The following is a 22,163-nucleotide window of genomic DNA, read 5'->3' on the forward strand; positions in this document are numbered from 1 at the left end:
GATATCCAAGTAGGGAACGGGCCCCTCCGCACCATGTTGGTAAAAATCAGATATTCAAAAACAGATCAGTACGGATCCTCCACCACCCTTAGTATAAAGGAGAATGGTATTCTTGGTGGGTGCCCAGTTGTCGCAATGATAAGGTTCCTTGATCTCAGGCGCAAGAATTCAGGCCCTCTATTCTGCCATATTAATGGATTACCGTTGACTAGATACCAGTTCGGGGCAGTCGTGAAAAAGGCCTTAAGATCAACAGGGGCTGATATTGACCAGTATGGAACACATTCATTTCGAATTGGGGCAGCGACAACGGCAGCCTTAAATGGTGTCCCACCAGATAAAATCAAGGAAATGGGGAGATGGCAAAGTGAAACCTATAGGTCATATGTCAGAATATAGCCCAATCCTAGTGAAATTATGGTTAGTTTCATGTACAAGGCAACTCCAATTTAAAGAGAATTAGGCTATTACATGTACAATACAATTCCAACTCGAAGAGAATTATGTGCTTGTAAAGTGTACCATGACAAATCCACCTGAAATAGAACTATGTATTTTTCATGTTCCAGCTAATTCCAAAGCAAAAGAAGCATGGGTAAAATGTTACAGGTTTTGAGGTACCAATTTAACTTCAACTTAAGGATAAATTAGAGTGGTGGCAGCCAATACTGACGTTATATCAATGGAGATCTATTACATTTAAATGAATAAATCTTGTGGAAACATGAAACCTAAGCCTGAGATTAATTACCCTGGGCACCGCCAATACAAGGCAAATACAGGGAAAGACAGATTGTGGAATGTCATGCTTACTTGTACGTTATTTCATCAGAATTACTCAATTTCTTGCAGAACCCCCTGGCATATACATAAGGCTCATATGAACAGATGTTCATTGCCAGATTCAGTAAACTCATTTAAACCATTATCAATTGGTATTTATCCTTGAATATGATTAGGTGTATTTACATGCAACGTACCAATACAACTCCAGCTTAGATATAATTACCGGTATGTACAATTATAGTTACCATACATAACCATACATACCCACACATTTGGCTACCAATAAATTATCCCATACTGACATGCATGCACTGCTTATGCTATTTAAGAATATATACTCGGAAAGATTTCTGGTTTCCCCTTGCAGGTGCTCGAAGAATCTGGCTGTTTGGCGACAGCTTTATAAGGAGGGCTAAGGAGAGGGCCGTCACCACGGGAAACCACAACCTCGGACTGGAAGGCTACGAGGTGTGCTGGTGGGGCCGTGGAGGTACCACGCTTCGCAACTACCCAAGTGACCTCCAGGAGAGATTGAGATACAGCCCTATACCAACCTCAATTATTATTCATGTGGGATCCAACGATTTGGGTCGCTATAGCGCCAAAGAATGCAGACAAGCGGTAGACAACGCACTGAACTCAACCAGAGCTCTACTGCCTTGGTGCCACATATGTTTCTCGAGCATCTTGCCACGCCTTTACTACTATGCCCAAGGACGAAATATTACTTCACAGGCAGCTATTGACAATGTCAGGAAATCTGTGAACAAGTATGCCAAGAGAAGGATTCGGCGCATGCACAATGCATCATTCATCAATCACATGTTCAACTGTCATGAACACTGGTACTTCAACAGAGATGGAATTCACCTGTCAGATGAAGGAAGTGACATCCTGATTAATGATTTCAAGAGGGCATGTCAATTCGCCCTCACTGGACAAGACTAAAATGAATAAGAAAGCTCTAAGAGCATCAGGATTGGTGAGGGCAACTCCTTTCATTGATCTGGGAACAGCGAAATAAAGACACTGGACAGGCTAGGAAGAGTAAGATGTTTAATTACACAACCCATGAAATATTTTGCACCCTTCATACTATTATAATGTTTTTTCATGCTTATTTTGGTTCATTATCCGGTTAACAAAATGGTACCTTCGGCTCATACCGAAGAGAAAATACAATACGAAAACTTTAACCTTTAATGAACAAATGAATAACACTGACAAATAAATTCCATAATTAAATAAATAGCAAGAAGTGCTCGAGGGTCAGCAAATGGCATTAACGCCACACTGATTTAGGAAGTTCCAGTTTGAATTTAGTTTTGTTATACCTTACATGCAGTCACATCTGTCATATTGGCATGGATGGACACTTGCACCTGATTGAACATGGATAATGGCAAAATAAATTTGAAGGTTAGCTAATGAACAGATAGCCCCCTGCATTCTTTGTGCCCAATAGCAATATATACAGAAACAATGCCTATCCAATGTTTCTTTGCATGGTACGGGTGTCGCTTGGGTCAGTAATTAATTTTAACATATTTCGATGTGTGCAACTGAGTGGATCAAATAAGTGGCAAAAAAAAAAAAAAAAAAAAATATATACTTATGGGTGTTGTTTTTGGGGTGTTTTTTAGTACTTGGCAATTTCATTATCATTTCTCGAAGCATGCAGGGGAAGGAATGACCAAGAGCTCTGTGAGCCAATGGTGGGGTAAGGCCAAGATTATCAGATATTTGGTAGGGGGATCCCCGTCCCAGGAAACTGGGACACTGGGTGGAGCCACCATCCTCCCAGCTGGTCACGTGACTCGTGACCCGGTTCCCCCTATGTCGTGAATTCTTAGCCTTACTCTTACTCTCTCCCTCCTCTGCAGGCATTGAAATTTATTGATATTACTGCGATACACATGTTTGTGAAGCATTGGTGTAATAATTAATGTTTGATATTACTGTGATACACAAGTATGTGAAATATTTGGGTAGCAATTCCCGAACGGAAATTAAAAGTTGAGAAAATGGCAATATCTGATATATCGTGTCGTATTTCTTCTCACAATATGTTTATTCGATTATCGAATAAATTCTATTGGGAGAGAATACAAGGTTAGAATGTAAACAAATACTGACTGTCAACCAGTTCACTGCCCTTCAGAAGGAGGTCAAGTTCACTTGTACTTCTGTTGGGGGAAGGCGGTCAAAACGCGCACCCGGAAGGATTGTATCACATTTAAGCGTGCGCGGTAATTTAATACATCCGAAACGCGCTAATGCGAGGAATGCGCGATCAGCGGGGATGAAATCGAGCCATTCACTTTTTAATTTCCGTCCGGGAAAGACATTTTCCCACCTCCCACCCCTCATTCCTCTGTATTAATGTTCCTTGAGGTGAATTTCCGTGGATATCCTTGTAATCAGTGGATTATCAGTGGATTTTCCTTTTAGCTTGTAGGTTGAAAAAAAAATAAAAAAATTATATATATATATATATATACATGTCGGTATAACGTGCGAGCCAGGCACAAACGAGTAGCATGAAGGAAACAATTGGCATTTAATGGCCTAGGAATGTTAAAATTGCTTACTATAATACATAACCATGTAATCGGTTTAAAACCGGGACTATTTGTATGGTTGGTACAAAGCTATTACCCTCTGGTCATGCTCCAGAGGAAAGTTGGACTTTCAGTTGTCCATTGGGTGGCTAATTTATGAGTGGCATGTCCTGTTGCTTGGTAGATTCATTTATGTATCTGCATAGGCTGATTTTATGTTTTTGTAAATAATTGTCGACTGGTTGGGGTTGCACACATTTTTGGTTGGCTGGTTGGGGTTAAATTTTGGCTGGATGGTTGGGGCTGTTATTAACAGAACTATTGGCCAACAGATGAGTTGTACTAAGTTGTTACCTCATGGTATACTCTAGAGGAAAGTTGGACTTTTAGTTGGCGATGGGGTGGTTAAATGAGTGTGCATGTCTTGTTGCTTAGTAAGATTCATTTATGTATCATCATAGGCTGATTTTGGTTTTGTAGAAATGGATGGCTGGTTGGGGTTGTACACATTTTTGGTTGGCTGGTTGGGGTTGTTAAATATTGGCTAGATGGCTTATTTCAGGACTATTGGCCAACAGATGGTTGGTACAAAGCTGTTACCTCATGGTCATACTCTAGAGCAAAGTTGGACTTTTAGTTTGTCCATGGGGGGCTAAATGAGTGTGCATGTCTTGTTGCTTAGTAAGATTCATTTATGTATCTTCATAGGCTGATTTTATGGTTTGTAAAAAAAAAAAAAAAAAATTGGATGGTTGGTTGGGGTTGTTATTAACAGGATGTTGTAACCTGTTTGGCTGGATGGTTGGGGTTGTTATATACAGGATGTTGTAACCTGTTTGGTTGGATGGTTGGGGTTGTTATTAACAGGACGTTGCAACCTGTAAACGACATGCATCTTGGGTGTTTTTTAGTACTTGGCAATTTCATTATCATTTCTCGAAGCATGCAGGGGAAGGAATGACCAAGAGCTCTGTGAGCCAATGGTGGGGTAAGGCCAAGATTATCAGATATTTGGTAGGGGGATCCCCGTCCCAGGAAACTGGGACACTGGGTGGAGCCACCATCCTCCCAGCTGGTCACGTGACTCGTGACCCGGTTCCCCCTATGTCGTGAATTCTTAGCCTTACTCTCTCCCTCCTCTGCAGGCATTGAAATTTATTGATATTACTGCGATACACATGTTTGTGAAGCATTGGTGTAATAATTAATGTTTGATATTACTGTGATACACAAGTATGTGAAATATTTGGGTAGCAATTCCCGAACGGAAATTAAAAGTTGAGAAAATGGCAATATCTGATATATCGTGTCGTATTTCTTCTCACAATAAGTTTATTGTATATCTTGATGAATCCAGGCACATCGAGCTTATTTAAATTATGTATTGTGTATATGTATGATATTGAATTTGATGTATCACATACATTTTGCATTCGTTTATATGCGTTGTGGAGAAATATTGAATAAAGACTTTCTTTGAAAAAGAAAGATATTTTTTCATTTTAAAGATCAGATATTTTTCAAAGAAAGGGAAATGGAGAAGAGACAAGGGATTTCTTAACCTTTCAAAATTTTAAAAGCATAAAGAGAGAGAAAAAAGAGTGTTTAATCATTTCATGTAATCTCCTAAAACATATCATCTACTTCAAAGTTAATGAAAGTCCAGACAGTCTAAAACAAATGTAAAAAGAAAATAACTACACAACTGAAAAATAGTTACACGAATCCTTTCTAAATCAATAATTTGAAAGAAATGTTAGAAATAATGATATAGAAACATGAACAAACATGCAAGATAATGGCAGTTAAATTTACATGTATCACGAAATTGTGATACAATAATAATTTGTTTAAGTGAATAGTGGACAGCAGTGTTAGTTCTAGGTCTAATGAACAAGATATCATTCGGTTAAAATTACATTATAGAAGGAGAATACAACTTACTTGTTATTCGGAGACATGCAATCAAAATGAGATGCTCCGATCTTACTCGACTCTCCATTGTGACACGGTTTTATGGGCACTGCGCAAGATACCCGGAGTAGCGGAAATACTCTCGAACTGATTCGGTTTCTTTCTTTACTACTCACAGTACACTGAATATCAAAGGGCCGTTTTAATTTTTTTTAGAGAGAAAGAAATTCACATTCATTCAGTAAATCATGAGATGCACCGATCTTACTCGACTCTCCATTGTGGCACGGTTTTATGGGCGCTGCGCAAGATACCCGGAGTAGCGGAAATACTCTCGAACTGATTCGGTTTCTTTCTTTACTACTCACAGTACACTGAATATCAAAGGGCCGTTTTAATTTTTTTTAGAGAGAAAGAAATTCACATTCATTCAGTAAATCATGGGATGCGCCGATCTTACTCGACTCTCCATTGTGGCACGGTTTTATGGGCACTGTGCAAGGTATCCGAAGTAGCGGAAATATACTCGAACTGATTCGTTTTCTTTCTTTACTATTCACAGAACACTGAATTTCAAAGGCCGTTTTGGTGTTTTTTAGAGAGAAAGAAATTCACATTCATTCAGTAAATCATGGGATGCGCCGATCTTACTCGACTCTCCATTGTGGCACGGTTTTATGGGCACTGTGCAAGGTATCCGAAGTAGCGGAAATATACTCGAACTGATTCGGTTTCTTTTTTTACTATTCACAGTACACTGAATTTCAAAGGGCCTTTTTTATTCCTTTTTAGAGAGAAAGAAGTTCACGTTCATTCAGTCAATCAATATATTACAAATGTGAACACCAAATATTTAAATTTACTCGCTGCTGCCGCACGATATCTCGAATACTATATAGTTGAAATGATATTCGAAATGACATGCAAATGAAAGATACACCAATTACGAACAAGATGGAGATATAAAACTGCCTTCGAAAAGTATGGGATGAAAAGAGACACGTCATGCAAACTATCTATAGGTCATGCTACATCACATTGCAATTCGTGATACACTCCTAAATCTATTCATGCAGACTTACTCCTTATGTCACACACAATTCCCAAATATTCATCTCCACAATCGCAAACAAAATCTGTATTGTCCACGTTGTTTGAACACGGACGCCCATTATCACACGGTTCTCCCTCACAAAAATCTGTTCGAAAGACAAAAAATATACATCCCTCGAATTCAATTGAAGATGAAATGAATAGGTACAGTGACTTCTTCTTTGGAGTCTGGATATGATTCCTGAAACACTGATGATATATGGGGGAGGGGGACAAATATGCAAACCTCCAATGTTTTAAGATCAGGACCTGGTATAATAGAAAGATTCAATATTCGATTAGGTAGATCTGATTATTATAGTGAACCATGTGCAAAAAAGACGAACGATACTATATTTCATCGTACCTTTTTTTTAAGCAGGGTCTAGTCGATGCTGTTCACGTGAGAAAAATTTGAATGGAAATTGTTAATGAACAAACTTATCGGGGAAACAGAAGCCCCAACTCGCTTCGGGACAACATTATGCTGCAAAAGTTCTCGTTATATTGTCTTTAGTAAAAAAAAAAAAAATCCAACATAATATAATTATTGTGTGCTTGTCGGAATAAGCATAATGTTTCGACAGTTTATATACTCACTTATTACGTCACAAGTGTCCCCCAGGTATTCATCGCCGCAAAAACAAAGGAAACCGTCGTTATTCTCGTTATTGTCACACGGTCGACCATTCTGGCACGGATTACCACGGCAAAAGTCTAAAGGTGACAGCAAACAGATTTAAAATGCATCTCGTTGTAAATATTATGTATGAAATCAACTTGGAATACTAATCAAAATTGTTTACAAGACATGAAAAACAATTACATTGAAATTGCCACAGAACGAGGGACACGAAGTTTTTAGCCATGTGTTGCACTGTTAAAATTGTTAAGAGTTTCTCGAAAATGTTACGCCTTCGAATCTAAAAAATTATTATCAACGCAGTTGAATTGAAACAAATGTATACAAAATCTGCAGGGTGCTTGTCATCCCGTAGATTGGTAGAACGTCTTAAATAAATGGAGGGGGGGGGGTGCGGAATACAAGGTGACACGAATCACCTTTTTTTATCAGAATAGTGCAATTTGATTCCCCTTGTTTCTCCGAGATGCCCCAGTCCCTTCCGCTTCGAATGTTAGAATAGACCTATTATTTTTTCTGTTTTATATCTCTGAATTTCTGTAAGGTATTGGTTCATAAATTAAACATCTTTCCCATTTACGAAATTGCTATTCAGTGTACTCCTAGTTAGACACATTTATAGCCAAGTGGACACATTAGAAGCCATGTCCTAGAAAATGTAAAACACAACCATACATACTTGTGAATTCGCATCTGTCTCCTACATAGCGGTTACCACAAGAACATTCGAAACCAGTATCATCGTCGTTATTGCTACACGGTCTACCATTCTGGCATGGAGTATCGACGCAGAAATCTAGTGCACAAAACATGGATAAGCGACATAGGTGAAAAGAGGTGACAAAGAAGACCCACACCAGAGAGGAGACAACAGTATTTTAAGGTTAGGGAGCAAAAGAAACATGTATATGAATTTCGCTCCGGAGGCAATAAGGAGTTTCCGCCACCGCTAGGCAGAAAAAAACGTATAGAACCTATATTCAAAAGACCTTCATGACAAAAGCAGTCTTTGTAGAAAATCGGTGAATCAGGACAGCAGTGTCGTCCTGGGCTCTGGAAAAAAGACATATATGCAATTTTTCGTCCCATCCGAATCTTGGGACGATCTGCTGTTCCGGTCCACCAACCTTCGACAAAAACCTCTCAGCGGTCAATTGTGAATTGATTTGCATTTTCAACAGATTTTCTAGGTTCTAGAATCCGTCCCCGTAGAAAATTGTAGCAAAAATCACCATCACTTTTTTTGTGGAAATTATGAGTTACGGGACTAACGATAATTCAAAATGAAGATTATCGCCCTTTGACGGATCAAAAAACATCATCATTCAAAATGTTTTTCACACCATGAAACCCAAACCATTCTCTCGCTTTAGGTGCCTACGGTAACTATATGGCAGTTGTTCCGCAATCGGGTTGTTCAAAATTGCTTTTAAAACAAAACTCAGAGGATTTCTCTATAAAAACGATGGTAGTTGCACCATGAACCTTCTATGGTAAGTGTGGTCACGTACCTTGTGTCTCACAGGTTGTTCCCATCCAGCCGTTGGTGCATTGACAAACAAAGCCATCATTCTCTTCACTGCATCCAGCACCATTCGCACACGGATTAGAGTCACATGCAGGTGGGATTATAGCTGTAAATGTAAGATCAATTAAACATTAAATAATCATAATTGAATTTGTACAAGTGTATACATTTCTCATTATGAAATATGGGGGTTAACGATTTGTTGGTTAATAAAAGTTTATATCGTGACGTAAAATGCGTGACGGAGAGGGGTAAAGAAGGTGAATTTATATTTTGTAACTTAAGACCTCTTTTTTTTTCATTTGGAAGTACCTGACACACATTGGTTTCCTAATCGATGCCGTGCATGCACATCAATGTAAACTAAGATGATCGGGATACTTTCTCTAATACCATTGCTATTCTCCATAATATACAGTGCACCACTCTATCTAAGGAGCTTCCTTACAGCTCTAACCGGATAATTTCTACACATTTTCGAATCAATAGGCTTGGGGATAGGGAGCATTTAAGGAGTAACATTAACCGCTCAATATTCTGTAAACTATTCCATTCTCCACGCTTAATATATATTCTCAACGTGGTGAAAGTGACTTCGGTTATTTATTATATATATTCAGAATATATTGAAACTTCCAAATGAAAATTTTTGGCTTCTTCATTATGAAAATAATAATGTACACTTAAAGAGCGTTTATCAAGAAGCTTGTTTTATATTTAGATTATAATGTACACGTACAGTTAAAATATCATTTGCTTTCTCTCATTTTTCTAAAATTAATCAAATTGTTTTCGTGTATGATTTTTCAATAAAAATTTTCTTCGCTTAAGAATCGCTAATACATTTTGCAATACTTACGGTCTTCACAAGTAGGCCCTGTAAATCCTGAGTTTTCGTCACATGTACACACGAAGTCATCATTATTTGCATTGTTTGAGCAAGTTGCACCATTCTTACATGGAAAGTTGATACAGAAATCTAAGAGTAAAGATAAATTAATATTTGTGTAAATATGTACATAGTTAGATTTTTACAAAATTATCTAGTATTTTGAAAGTAGGAGCACAGTGTATTGTTTGGTTACAATTCACCCTAAATCATGTAAATAGTAAATAGTTATATCTTCAATTCTAAAAAAAATCAAAGAAAGTATTTACCGCTCTAAGGCTTTCCCAAATTACTGCTGATTTTAAATAAAATATCTGAAGCGCAAAGGAGTATAAATAAGAAATAGAATAATAAAAAAGGTGTAATACACGTTTAAAAAATTTTACTCCTTACTGGGAGGGGGATGGTCGCCAGTGTCATTACAATATAAAGGTGGATCATGCTCGCACACAAAATCACGGCGTAAGAAGGGTTGTTTTACCGTCAGGCATGCGTACTCGCGAACAAACAAAGGAACGAGTATTTAAGACACAATCATATTTTCAAGGAAAAATAAGAGAAGGGGGATGAAGAAGTTCTTTTCATGTACTTACTGCCATATTCACAATTATCTCCTACAAAAGCTCTGCCACAGTCGCAGACGAATCCCGAGTTATCATCAGTGTTAGAACACGGGCGACCATTCTGACAAGGATCATCGGCGCAATGATCTGTGACAAGAAATGACAGATTTAATAATTTGGCCATCTCTCAAAGTACCATGCAATAGTAATGCATAAATCAACAAATTAGATTGTAGCTATAATTACAAGACATCTGAAAAAGACCTTTGTATTGATAAAAAAATAAATTATTCGATTTACTTTTGTTACAAGGCTACATTAAAGAAATGTTCTATTTCCGATGTGGTATTTCTGGAAGCATTTTAAATTCAGATATCTCTTTGTCCTAAAACAGAATACATTTCGATACCTCCAACTAAATTCTCGTATGTATTTAATAGTGTGATGTCCCCAACATTCGTGTGAGCCTGCAAAGGGGTTACAATGTCAGTCAAAGTTAGAACTTGAACTACAGACCCCGGTTTTCAATATCTTTACTTTCAGGAAAGTTTCAAGATAGAAATATTGTTTTTGAAACCGTTCGTTTCAATATTGAATTTCTTTGATAGGGAATTTAAAATCTGAGATGATACCAATACTATATTTTAAAAAGCCTTCCAAAAAATAAACTTCTTTGGAGTTGTAATTATTGTTTTCTTCTGTTTTAATGGTATCACACATGTCACTGAAGTCATCGCATTATGATTGGCAATGCAGTACAAATTATTCGACTAATAAGCGCTTACTGATAACTTCGCAGGTGTCACTCAAAAAATCCTCTCCACAATCACACACAAAGCCAGTATTGTCGGCGTTGTTCGTGCATGGTGCGTTATTTTGACACGGTTCCGAAAGGCAATGATCTGTATAAAGATGAACAAATGGGTTTTTTTATTGGAACTATTAGCAACCAGTCAAAATGTCATTTTTACAGGCTATGTAGGCTCTATTCAAGACAAAGATAAGTATTGTAGAATACACAAATACGAAAGAGATGGCATTTACATGTAGGCCTATCTTGAAATCTAAATGGTAAAATAAAAGCCATGAATTTGCTATACTCCCAGATTCTCTCCTCGTGCCATATAATGAATGCTGGTAATAAAATACTGGTAATAAAACACTGGTAATAAATACTGGTATCCATGGCGAATAGCTATGGAGTTTTCATGAAAATTGCCTCAACCCATCTAAAGGAATATAATACATGAATAGATTATAAACAAAATGCGATAATGAAAATGATTTAAGATGAAAAAAAATCCTAACCAAAATAATAAAAATATAGTGAGGAAGCGAGTGAACGTGATTGCTTGTATTTTTGTTTTATACACAGTAAATATGAGAGAAAGGAGAGAAATGAAGAGATATATTTCTAAACATGCTAAGGAAAGCTGGGATTTTACATACTTATAACTGTGCAGATGTCATCCAGATATTCGTCACCGCAATCGCAGACAAAGTTTGTATTTTCAGCATTAAAGCTACATACGCCCCCATTTTGACATGGCTCGGGATCACACCAATCTGTAATAATGAAGATGAAATATAGCAGGTTATAAGGAAGTGAAAACACTTCATAATTATTATGAAATAATGACAAACCAATGTACAGGACGTTGCTTCAACTGCCAGTAAATACACCTTTATTCCATTAGATATATTTACATTTACATTCTACATGGGATAAGTAATGCTGTACAAATTCTAATAATTTCACCATTCAAGTGATGAGTAGTATATTTGCACATTAATCATGCAATGTTGTTGTACTTCTCATTTAATGTAATAACAAAAAGATAAATGTCCCCATAGAGATTCACCGAAAGCTACATCCATAATACTTCAAAAGTTTCTAACCATTATCTGTAGAGTCTAAGGTAATTTTGTCATTTTTATATCCCGAGCAAACTTACTTCTTGTCTCGCAGTTGACACCTAACCAGCCCACTGCGCATGTGCAAGAGTATCCTTCACTGTTGATGGGTGGATTGCAGGTGGCGCCGTTCTGGCAAGGATTATCCGCACACGTGGTAACTTAATTGACCAATCACAGGAGAGAAGGCAAACAGGGAGAGAAAATGGTGTCAGAAAACCCACTAAACGGTGGGATAAGGGCATTATTAAAAAGGAAGGAAATCCCAAGCATCGATATCACAATATAGATGTTGTATATTATGTGATTTCGCAAGCCTTTATCATGTTTATTACAAAACAGTTATCAAATATTTTTTTTCACTCTGCTTTAAAAATTGAGCTCATATTCGAATCAATAAGCATCCCTTTCAATACCTTTATTCTTAGGTACTAAATGTTAATATTCCTTCTCACACACAAATATATATAGAGAGAGATTTCGAAGTCCTGTGAATACCAAGCGATATAATGCAGTCTGAAAGGAATAAAGAAAGGTGGAGACTGAAAACGAAGACTATGATAAAATGAAAGTTGAAAGAAGATGAAGAGAAATGAGAGAAATGAAAGTGGAAGAGGGAAATAGGAGGGAAGTTAATACTGTTGTGGACAAAAAAGACATTTGTTGCATTTATTATTCACGTTTTATTTTCATAGGGTATCTATCTCTTTCAGTGGGCAAACTGATTTATATAGGGACCATGCAAAAAGTCGTATCATAATTTGCGTTACATTTTTTTTAATGATATAATGAGTCAATTCGTGAGAAACACCCAGCTGAGAAACTTCCCCTAAAAATGAAATATATACAGATGAATGAAACATTCAATAAAAATTCTTTGAAAGGAATGAAAGAATAAAATCCTCATATAACTACAACCACCAGTAATTTATGATGCCATGGAATTGCTTGATTACTTTCTTCTACTTAACACTGGTATATAAAGGATTCGATGAATTTAAGACATTTGCAACACTAGGTGAAGGAATCATGCAATTTCCAATAAGCACCTAAATTTGTACATTTCTTAAAATATGCGTTTTTGCATTTCATGTCATAAAATAAAGATAACAAAAGCATTCCAGCCTAACGAAATGGTAATCCACCACCTTTTTGATCTTTAGGATAATACAAAACCAACATTCAAGTAGTCCATACATATAACCGACTTGCCACTTAATTGAAGCAAAAAGAGTAAAAATCACCATGACTTTCGTTAACAGAAACTAAAAGAAAACCGGTGGGTGATCTGCAGAAAGAATGAAAATAAACTTCTCCGTGAATGTAGTGTAACTTTTTAGTTCCAGATAAAAAAATCTGAGTAGGAAAGCGAAAGGTCAACTCGTCATATTGTATCTTTCTTTTATTTCTAGAAGTTTAACATATATGTGAATATCACCAACCACTGGTGTAATACCAGAAATCACGGTAATAAAACCTTAAACATTAATGGGAGCAAGGGGGATCAAATTAGCCCTATGTACAAATTTACAGGAGTATTGTGAAAAATACATCCATGACACTCAAAGGATGTCAATTCACCGAATGCAAAGTTTGCAGTTATGACTATGATTTGTAGATATACCTTTCATTTGAAAAAAAAATTATTCTCTATTCTAGTTTGAACTCCCTCTAAGTTTAATTACAATTCATTTTAAACCCCGAATTTGTTTACATGTTGGTCCAAGAACTTTGCGTGTTTAACAAATCAGCACACTACCATTTAGAGTGGTCGAGCTGATAATGTACAAACAATGATTACACAAACTGAAGATCAATTTCACCATTATCACTATATCACACTACGTGCTGTGAACGAATTTTAATGAGCAGTTGAAGTATATTCGTAGATTAATTTGAATTTTTACCACACAGGTACGTAACTATAAGTAATCGATCGATTTTAATAATGCATATAGTCATCACTGCTGGCACGTACTACAAGTATGTCTCTTCCAAATAGGACTATGGGGTTTATCAAAACAAGCACGCATGCACTAGTATTTGTCATTAGGGAATACTCAAAAGGAAATTCGGATAATATGAAAGATAATAAGATAAAATCTTTCTATGAAAGAAATAAAAATCGGATATGTCTTATTGTAAGAGATGTACATTACCATTGGCGGCGGAGCAGAGGATTATCTTTTGTGTTCGGGGGGGGGGGCGCCTATTGTTGCGTGCCCCCAAACACAAAAGATAATCCTCTGCTCCGCCGCCAATGTACACTACAGATGATGGTAATGCACGATTTTCATAGTTTACATTCATTCAATAAATCGTTTGTTTTGCAGTTCACGGTCGTCTGGATTGTTATGAAACCAATACGACATCTTACTCACCTTTGATAATGCACTGAGGTCCTGTGTAGCCAGTTCCCTCACAATCACAGGTAAATCTGCTGAAATCATTATCGCTACATACTCCGTTGTTCTGACAAATTCCCGGGTTCAGAAGACAGTAAGACTCTGTAAAGAAGAATAATAGAAGAATTCAATTGCTATCAATGGAATCAATGGAAAAGTCCACCTTTATTTATCCATTTATTTAATTGTTCTGAAGCCTACTATACCACATTCTGAAAAGTGTCAACCATGATAATTATGAAGGATCAGGGTTTTGGATTTATGATAATATTCCCATCCAGTACATTACTGTATTGATTGGGCACACTATAAGGGGTGGGTACAGAATTTCTTAAAGTTGTCTTTTGAATGAAAATCAAATGTCTCAATTGACTATTTTCACATAATATAAAGAGATAATTTCACATTTCATATCAAATTTCTATCAATTTATGAAACCGAATTTCAACCCCTCTTTTGAAAGTTCTCAAACGTTTCCCCTGAACCAATTGAACAAAACATTATATCCATGTATCAATATAAGAGTATGGTTAATATAAGAGTATATAAGAGCATGGTTAATATAAGAGTATGGTTAGCACATAAGAACATCTAGCTTAATATAAGTCAATACTGTATCAATAATAAGAATTAATATTTGTTCGTACTGTCGTATTGTTCATTGGAATATCTTGAATATTAAGTTTATTTTGAAGAAAAGGATTACAAAAACAAGGATTCTCTTGAATTATGGATAAGGATAAATTTAGTAAGGAATTGTAAATTGCAACTATTTTGTCCAGATACGTCGATCCATGTTTCGGATGGGGGGGGCAAAAATGAAAACAATCACTTACCAGTCGTGTCACAATAATCTCCTTCCCATCCATCTACACAGTTACATGTGATACCAGTGTTAGAAGCAGTACAAGTTGCTCCATTAAGACAAGGATTGTCGTCGCACGTGAGAGCTGGAATTGAACAATCAGAAAGAGTATGTAATATCTTTCAATTTGAATAATTAAGACAGCAGCTAACAAATAGAGAGAGTTGGTTCTAAAGTATTGTCGATCTTAGGAAACCCTGAACAACTTAAAAAAGAGAATTGAACCCAGAGGTATTATTGACTGTCCAAGCATGCACTTCTTCTGCATAGAGACATTAATTACACAAGTCATGATACCTATGATATCATATAGGTTGCAGAGGGGCAAAGCCTACTTCCAGTTCTTGATTTACATGAAGGTATATCACACATAATAGATAAAACAGTACTAATTTACTTACTACTTATTTCACATCTCTCTCCAGTCCAGTCTGTAGCACACATGCAAGTAAAGCCGTTACCACTGGCAGGAGTTGCACACGTGGCGCCGTTCAAACATGGATCATCGTTGCACGTGACAGCTGTAAATAACCAATAAGAAGCAGAATCATGATATGAACCAATTTTTTTTAATGTATTTTCGTTATATATCAGCTTTTTCGATTAATCTGTTTTGCTGTACTGTACTTTTTTCTACTTCCCAGCCCATTTTAGTATATTTTTATTGTCTTTATGCTTCTACGGTGCACTCATTACAAGCTGTGCTTTCAGAGTTGTCACATCCGTTATATTTAATGTGAATAGCCTTTAGAAAAAAATATCATTGAACTGATTGATTTTTTTAATACAAATATTTTCATCAATAATGTTATGAAGAAATTCTAAAAGGCTTTTACAGAATGATGATTATAGTAAAATAGGACTAAATTTACTTACTACTTATTTCACATCTCTCTCCAGTCCAGTCTGTAGCACACATGCAAGTAAAGCCGTTACCACTGGCAGGAGTTGCACACGTGGCGCCGTTCAAACATGGGTTATCATTGCACGTGATAGCTGTAAGTAACCAATGAGAAGCAGAATCATGATATGAACCAATTTTTTTAAATGTATTTTCATTATATATCATCTTTTTCGAAGAATCTATTTTTGCTGTACTGTACTTTTTTCTACTTCCCAGCCCATTTTGGTATATTTTCATTGTCTTTATGCTTCTACGGTGCACTCATTACAAGCTGTGCTTTCAGAGTTGTCACATCCGTTATATTTAATGAGAATAGCCTTTAGAAAAAATATCATTGAACTGATTGATTTTTTTTAATACAAATATTTTCATCAATAATATTATGAAGAAATTCTAAAAGGCTTTTACAGAATGATGATATCCCCTTTTATAACACACATATAGTAAAATAGGACTAAATTTACTTACTACTTATTTCACATCTCTCTCCAGTCCAGTCTGTAGCACACATGCAAGTAAAGCCGTTACCACTGGCAGGAGTTGCACACGTGGCGCCGTTCAAACATGGATCATCGTTGCACGTGACAGCTGTAAGTAACCAATGACAAGCAAAATTATCATGTGAACCAGATCTTTTGAATATATTTTTATTATGTATCATACATCTTTTTGTGCAATTATTCTGTTAAAAAAAAATTGTGATTGGACGGACGAGAACCGGTGTATCCGCCATGGTCTCTGGCGTTGGCATCAATACTTCGGAATAAATTCTGAAAGGCTCATAAAGAATGACTTCTCCCCTCTTATACCACACATAATAGATAAAATAGTACTTATTTACTCACTGCTTATTTCGCATCTATCTCCTGTCCAGTCTGCAGTACATGTGCAAGTAAAGCCGTTACCACTGGCAGGAGTTGCACACGTGGCGCCGTTCAAACATGGATCATCGTTGCACGTGACAGCTGTAAATGACCAATGAGAAAGAAGATTAATGATGGAACCAAAATTTGGAATGTATATTCATTATGTATCATATATTTTTGCAATTATATAAAAGAAAAATTATTGCAAATACTGTCATGAATACTTGTTTAACCCTAAACAGGCTGGGGTTGAATCAACCCCCTCCTGCGATCATTCCGCCGCGCGAAATTATTTGACAGCGCCACTCGCAGAGCTTATACTTTTAAGTCTCGCGCATCTTTTGAGACCAAATTTACGACGCCCGGGTATGGGGTTTTGAAATTACGCAACATTTTGTAAGTGCATGTCTGACCGAAAATTGTTCCAAAACGTGATTTTGTGTACAAAGTCAATGCAAATTGAGTTTTCTCATCTTATTCATTAAGATATAATTATTTTTACTTTAAACAGCTGAAATCAATTGATTTTAGCATAATTATGATTCAAAAAGTTTGTGCAATAAATCTGGTGAAAAAACAAAGAAAAACTAAAGGTTGAAAAACACAGAAATACATTAGAAATTCATTAAACAATAAAATACATGAGAAATTGATTTCCAAACCGATTTTTTTTTTTAAATTGCGATTGTTGCTACACATAATATTTTGACCAAAAATTAGCATTCTAGGAGCTTTATTTAGTGAATTAGAGCAAAAAGTATGATTTATGCCTAAATTAGCATAATTAATTCATATGAAATAAAATCTCATTATTTTGGAAAATTTTACCATACAGCCTTGTAGATTACATCACACACTACCAGCGTGCAAATTTTTTGGCGCTCGCGCGATCGGCGGCCGAGATCTCGGGGGGGGGGTTGAATTAACCCCCCCCCCCGGCCACAGAACAGCCAAAAAAGCCTGGCATAGTTAGAGTTAAAAACCTGAAAGGCCATTGTGAAGGGATTTCTCTAATTTTCTGATAAACATAGACTAAAATAGGACTAAATTTACTTACTACTTATTTCACATCTCTCTCCAGTCCAGTCTGTAGCACACATGCAAGTAAAGCCGTTACCACTGGCAGGAGTTGCACACGTGGCGCCGTTCAAACATGGATCATCGTTGCACGTGACAGCTGTAAATAACAATGAGAAGCAGAATTATTATATGAACCAAAACCTTTGAATGTATTTCTATCATGCATCATATATCTTTCGTGTGCAATTATTCCGTTAAAAACAAATATTGTGATTAGACGGACCAGAACCGATGTAGTCAGCATGGTCGTTGGCGTTAGCGTCAATACCCATAAGGCTCATAAAGAATGATTGTTTTCCTTTTATAACACACATATAGATGAAACAAGACCATTTTATCTAACTTCTGAAGGTTTCCATGTTTAGTAGCTTTAACAGTACATGTATCTTTCTTGTGCAATTGTTGGTCCTGAAAAGGACCACCAAATTCGACTTTTCTACAAGTGTGTTCTTGCTCATTCTCCTGAAGATGACAATAACACACTTGTCGAAGCGTCGAGTTTGTGTAGTCCTGCTTCAAAAATATACACGGTGTACCATGAAACCTACTACACTAGGACCAATATACTTACTACTTATTTCACATCTCTCTCCAGTCCAGTCTGTAGCACACATGCAAGTAAAGCCGTTGCCACTGGCAGGAGTTGCACACGTGGCGCCGTTCAAACATGGATCATCGTTGCACGTGACAGCTGTAAATGACCAATAAGAAGATAATTCATACATGAACAGGATTATCGTGCGTGTGTGTGTTTTAGTTTTTACAGACGTGTATCAATCAGATTTGATTATTTGCGTCTGGGACCGATCTTTAACGTCACCATCAGGAAGACTTTACCAGAGCTCGAACTTCTGAATCAATGTGTAACTTCCCCATGCAGTTTGGATTATAGGCGCACACCACAACGCCCAACGAGCGGATGATCAACGAATTAAATAAGTGTAAAATGGCATATGTCTACAAGATCTCCGGTATGAATACAAAAGAGGTGTAAATGGAATACAGTTGCATTTAGGATCAACAAAGTTTCAGAACAAAAAAATATTATGAATAAAACGGAGGGATAACAAATCAGACCCCGATAGAACAGTAGAAATAGTGATGTGATCCCTTTATTATGTTTAACATTAGAGTTACACTAAGAAAGCTGGTGATATTTCAAAATTTATTATAGACATTACTGACGTAATGTCTCAGTACTCTCAGATAAAATGAATAAGATATTTTGCAGATGCATTTTCGAACAAAAAATAATACAGGTAATAGCAATAACAAAACTAATCAGTTTTATTGATATTCAGAGGGGGGGGGGTACAAATTCAATAAGAACATATCCTTTATTACTTACCATTGATTTCACAAGTTTCTCCTGTCCAGCCTGTTGCACATGCGCAGTCAAAACCGATGCCACTGATCGGAGTTGTGCATGTGGCGCCGTTCAAACATGGGTCATCACTACACGTGATAGCTACAGTAAACCAATAAGATTCAAAGAAGGAAGGCTCATCAACATAATAATAATAATAGGCATTTATATAGCGCCATCTATCTAGAAATATTCTATTCCGAGGCGCGTTGTTATTATTGTTATTACCCCGGGTTTAGCTCGAGCTGCCTCTCAGCGCTCATGCATTCAAGGAATTATTCCTGCCGGGTACCCATTCACCTCACCTGGGTCGAGTGCAGCACAAAGTGGATGAATTTCTTGCTGAAGGAAACTACGCCATGGCTGGGATTCGAACCCACGACCCTCTATTTCAAAGTCAGAAGACTTATCCATTGGGCCACAACATGTGCATTACTATAGAAAAGAAAGAATACTCGTAGCCAACCTGTGAATCCATTTAACACAACAACTCGTACACAATATATATGCAACATTTTGAGTGAAAACGAACTTGAAAATCATGGATAAACATAACAGAAATTCTAAATTGATAGATTTCTTTAGGCTTTTCAAGACGCGTGTTAAGAGTCAAATCATGTTTTCTGTCTCGTTTGTGATAAAATGCATCGTTTTCCAATCTGCAAAATATGAAAACAAATGAGAAACAATTACCCTAAGTTTACCTTATTTTTTTGTAATGGGTGTTACCTGTTTTGTACTAATTATTGCAGTTTATATTCATATCCCCATTATATGCAAGAAGGAATAAATAATGACACCTTCACGGTAAAGCATGGACCCAAGTATGATGCCTAATATAAAATATATATTTCCAAAAGAAAATGAACAAAAAGATTATTTTTTTTTCTTTTTCAAAGAAAGTCTTTATTCAATATTTCTCCACAACGCATATAAACAAATGCAAAATGTATGTGATACATCAAATTCAATATCATACATAATACATAATTTGAATAAGCTCGATGTGCCTCGATTCATTAAGATATACAATAAACTTATTTTGTTGCATGTGCATAGTTCGTTCTATCTCATGCTGATACTTTAATTTCTTTTGAAATGATGAGAATGATAAGTTTCCTTTTAAACATTTAGTTGAAAAGATATAATATTTGGCATATAAAATATCAAAATTAAAAGAATTTCCAGCTGGTATGCCAAATACAAAGTCATTGAAAGATAATTTTATTTCACTTTTAAGAGTGTATTTTTCAAAATCATCTAAAAATCGACGAGTAAGGGGACATTCCCAAAATAAATGAGCAATAGTTTCCGTGTGTGCTGAACAAAAGGAACATAAATCAGAATGTGATATACCAACAGTTTTCAAGTACTTGTTAACGCCAAGAATATTATGAAAAATTTTGTACTGAAAATATCTAAGCTTTGTTGAAAAAGTACATTTAAAAGGAATCATATAGATTTTGTCCCAAGTAGCGATTGGATCTGAAATAATACTTTTCCATTTGTTTTGTGAAATAGGAAAAAGATTATGCCTGCCAAGCACGTTACGGACATGCACATTTGTGAGTGAATTATAACAGCTACTCATTTTTCAAGGTGATAATTAGGGTAAGATATCCAACATAAAATGGTATTTTTAAGATTGCCCTGACCACACAAGCGCATGATCGGATCCACTTATTACCTGTATCACATACAGGACCAGTCCACGCAGCTGTACATAAGCAAATGTACTCGTTATCAACACCGATGGGTGTTATGCAGGAAGCACCATTTAGACAGGGATCATCATCACACGTAATAGCTAAGGACAGAAAATAATCAAACCTCAATTGAGTCCAATTGCAATAATAAGAAATGTAACAAGATGTTAATAATCTCGTGCGGAGATATACTAAATTTTGAAGTAACGCGAAATGTTTGCTGATTTTTAATCAAATTCCAATCCTTGTCCGTTTCATTTCCATTACATGGATTACATATTAAAATTGTATATGATCATACAAGTAATATAAATTGAGATGCATGTATACTGTTTCCTTTCTTCGTGACTTATCATACATTCTAAAAAACCAAAATGCGAAAAGGGAGGAAAGGGGTGGAAAAGGGTAGAGGAGTGACAATGTTTTCTACCTTTATTTTTAAAAATCTGGCTCTTCTTCCCTTTTAAGCGTGATTTACCCCACCCCATCCCTTTCCTTTTTTGCAGTGTAACAGCACGTAAGAAACATATCTGTTGAAACTTAGGTATACACTAAAAGGCTATACTTGTAGTTTGTGGAATCCTATCCCAGATACCAGAGAAAGTTCAGGTTTTATGCACTTACGAGTTTCACAGTTTGTGCCAGTCCAGTCATCCCCGCAGATACAAAAATAACCTGCACCAGTGTTAGGTGTGAAACATGTTGCTCCATTTTGGCACGGATCATCAGCACATGCGATTGCTGAAATCGACAAATGGGAGAAGGGTTCGGTTATGTAGGCTGTACTCGATGAAGAGGTAATATCTTTCTTTTTTCATTAAATTTTAATTAGTCTTTCCCGAACATTAGTTTAATTTCATTAGTAAAATTCAATGAATATTCAATGAATAGATCATGCATGACAGCTCAAAATAAGTGCACGTCACATTGATTAAACACTAAGATATCAAATGCAGCATTAAAATTAAAGGTAATCGGATAACGCAAAAGGGTTGATTTTAAGTCTAAAATTAATTCTAATTTTTTAACATTTGACATACCCTTTGACCCTTGATTTTAGAAGGATTTTTGCAGTCCCCCA

At 36.3% G+C, this 22,163-nt stretch overlaps 1 protein-coding gene across 18 annotated transcripts in view; it reads right to left on the reverse strand.

Moving 5' to 3' along the window:
• LOC121408183 (fibropellin-1-like) overlaps positions 1-22,163 on the reverse strand; it is a 57,870-nt gene that overhangs the window by 22,603 nt on the left and 13,104 nt on the right. For 10 of the 18 annotated variants that reach the window (XM_041599552.1, XM_041599549.1, XM_041599548.1 and 7 more), the window contains 20 exons: positions 21,707-21,823; positions 21,064-21,183; positions 19,359-19,478; positions 18,582-18,701; positions 17,988-18,107; positions 16,910-17,029; positions 16,533-16,652; positions 16,037-16,156; positions 15,562-15,681; positions 15,132-15,245; positions 14,272-14,397; positions 11,932-12,051; positions 11,426-11,542; positions 10,762-10,878; positions 10,007-10,123; positions 9,384-9,503; positions 8,508-8,630; positions 7,676-7,792; positions 6,954-7,070; positions 6,344-6,460 (listed from right to left, as the gene is read on the reverse strand). In XM_041599552.1, the coding sequence (XP_041455486.1) occupies positions 6,344-6,460; positions 6,954-7,070; positions 7,676-7,792; positions 8,508-8,630; positions 9,384-9,503; positions 10,007-10,123; positions 10,762-10,878; positions 11,426-11,542; positions 11,932-12,051; positions 14,272-14,397; positions 15,132-15,245; positions 15,562-15,681; positions 16,037-16,156; positions 16,533-16,652; positions 16,910-17,029; positions 17,988-18,107; positions 18,582-18,701; positions 19,359-19,478; positions 21,064-21,183; positions 21,707-21,823 (2,382 nt within the window). The remainder of the gene's footprint in view (positions 1-6,343; positions 6,461-6,953; positions 7,071-7,675; positions 7,793-8,507; positions 8,631-9,383; positions 9,504-10,006; positions 10,124-10,761; positions 10,879-11,425; positions 11,543-11,931; positions 12,052-14,271; positions 14,398-15,131; positions 15,246-15,561; positions 15,682-16,036; positions 16,157-16,532; positions 16,653-16,909; positions 17,030-17,987; positions 18,108-18,581; positions 18,702-19,358; positions 19,479-21,063; positions 21,184-21,706; positions 21,824-22,163) is intronic. The other 8 variants (XM_041599550.1, XM_041599565.1, XM_041599554.1 and 5 more) reach the window with 7 other exon arrangements.

Source organism: Lytechinus variegatus, chromosome 2 (assembly GCF_018143015.1).
Source record: "Lytechinus variegatus isolate NC3 chromosome 2, Lvar_3.0, whole genome shotgun sequence".
Classification (NCBI taxonomy): domain Eukaryota; kingdom Metazoa; phylum Echinodermata; class Echinoidea; order Temnopleuroida; family Toxopneustidae; genus Lytechinus; species Lytechinus variegatus.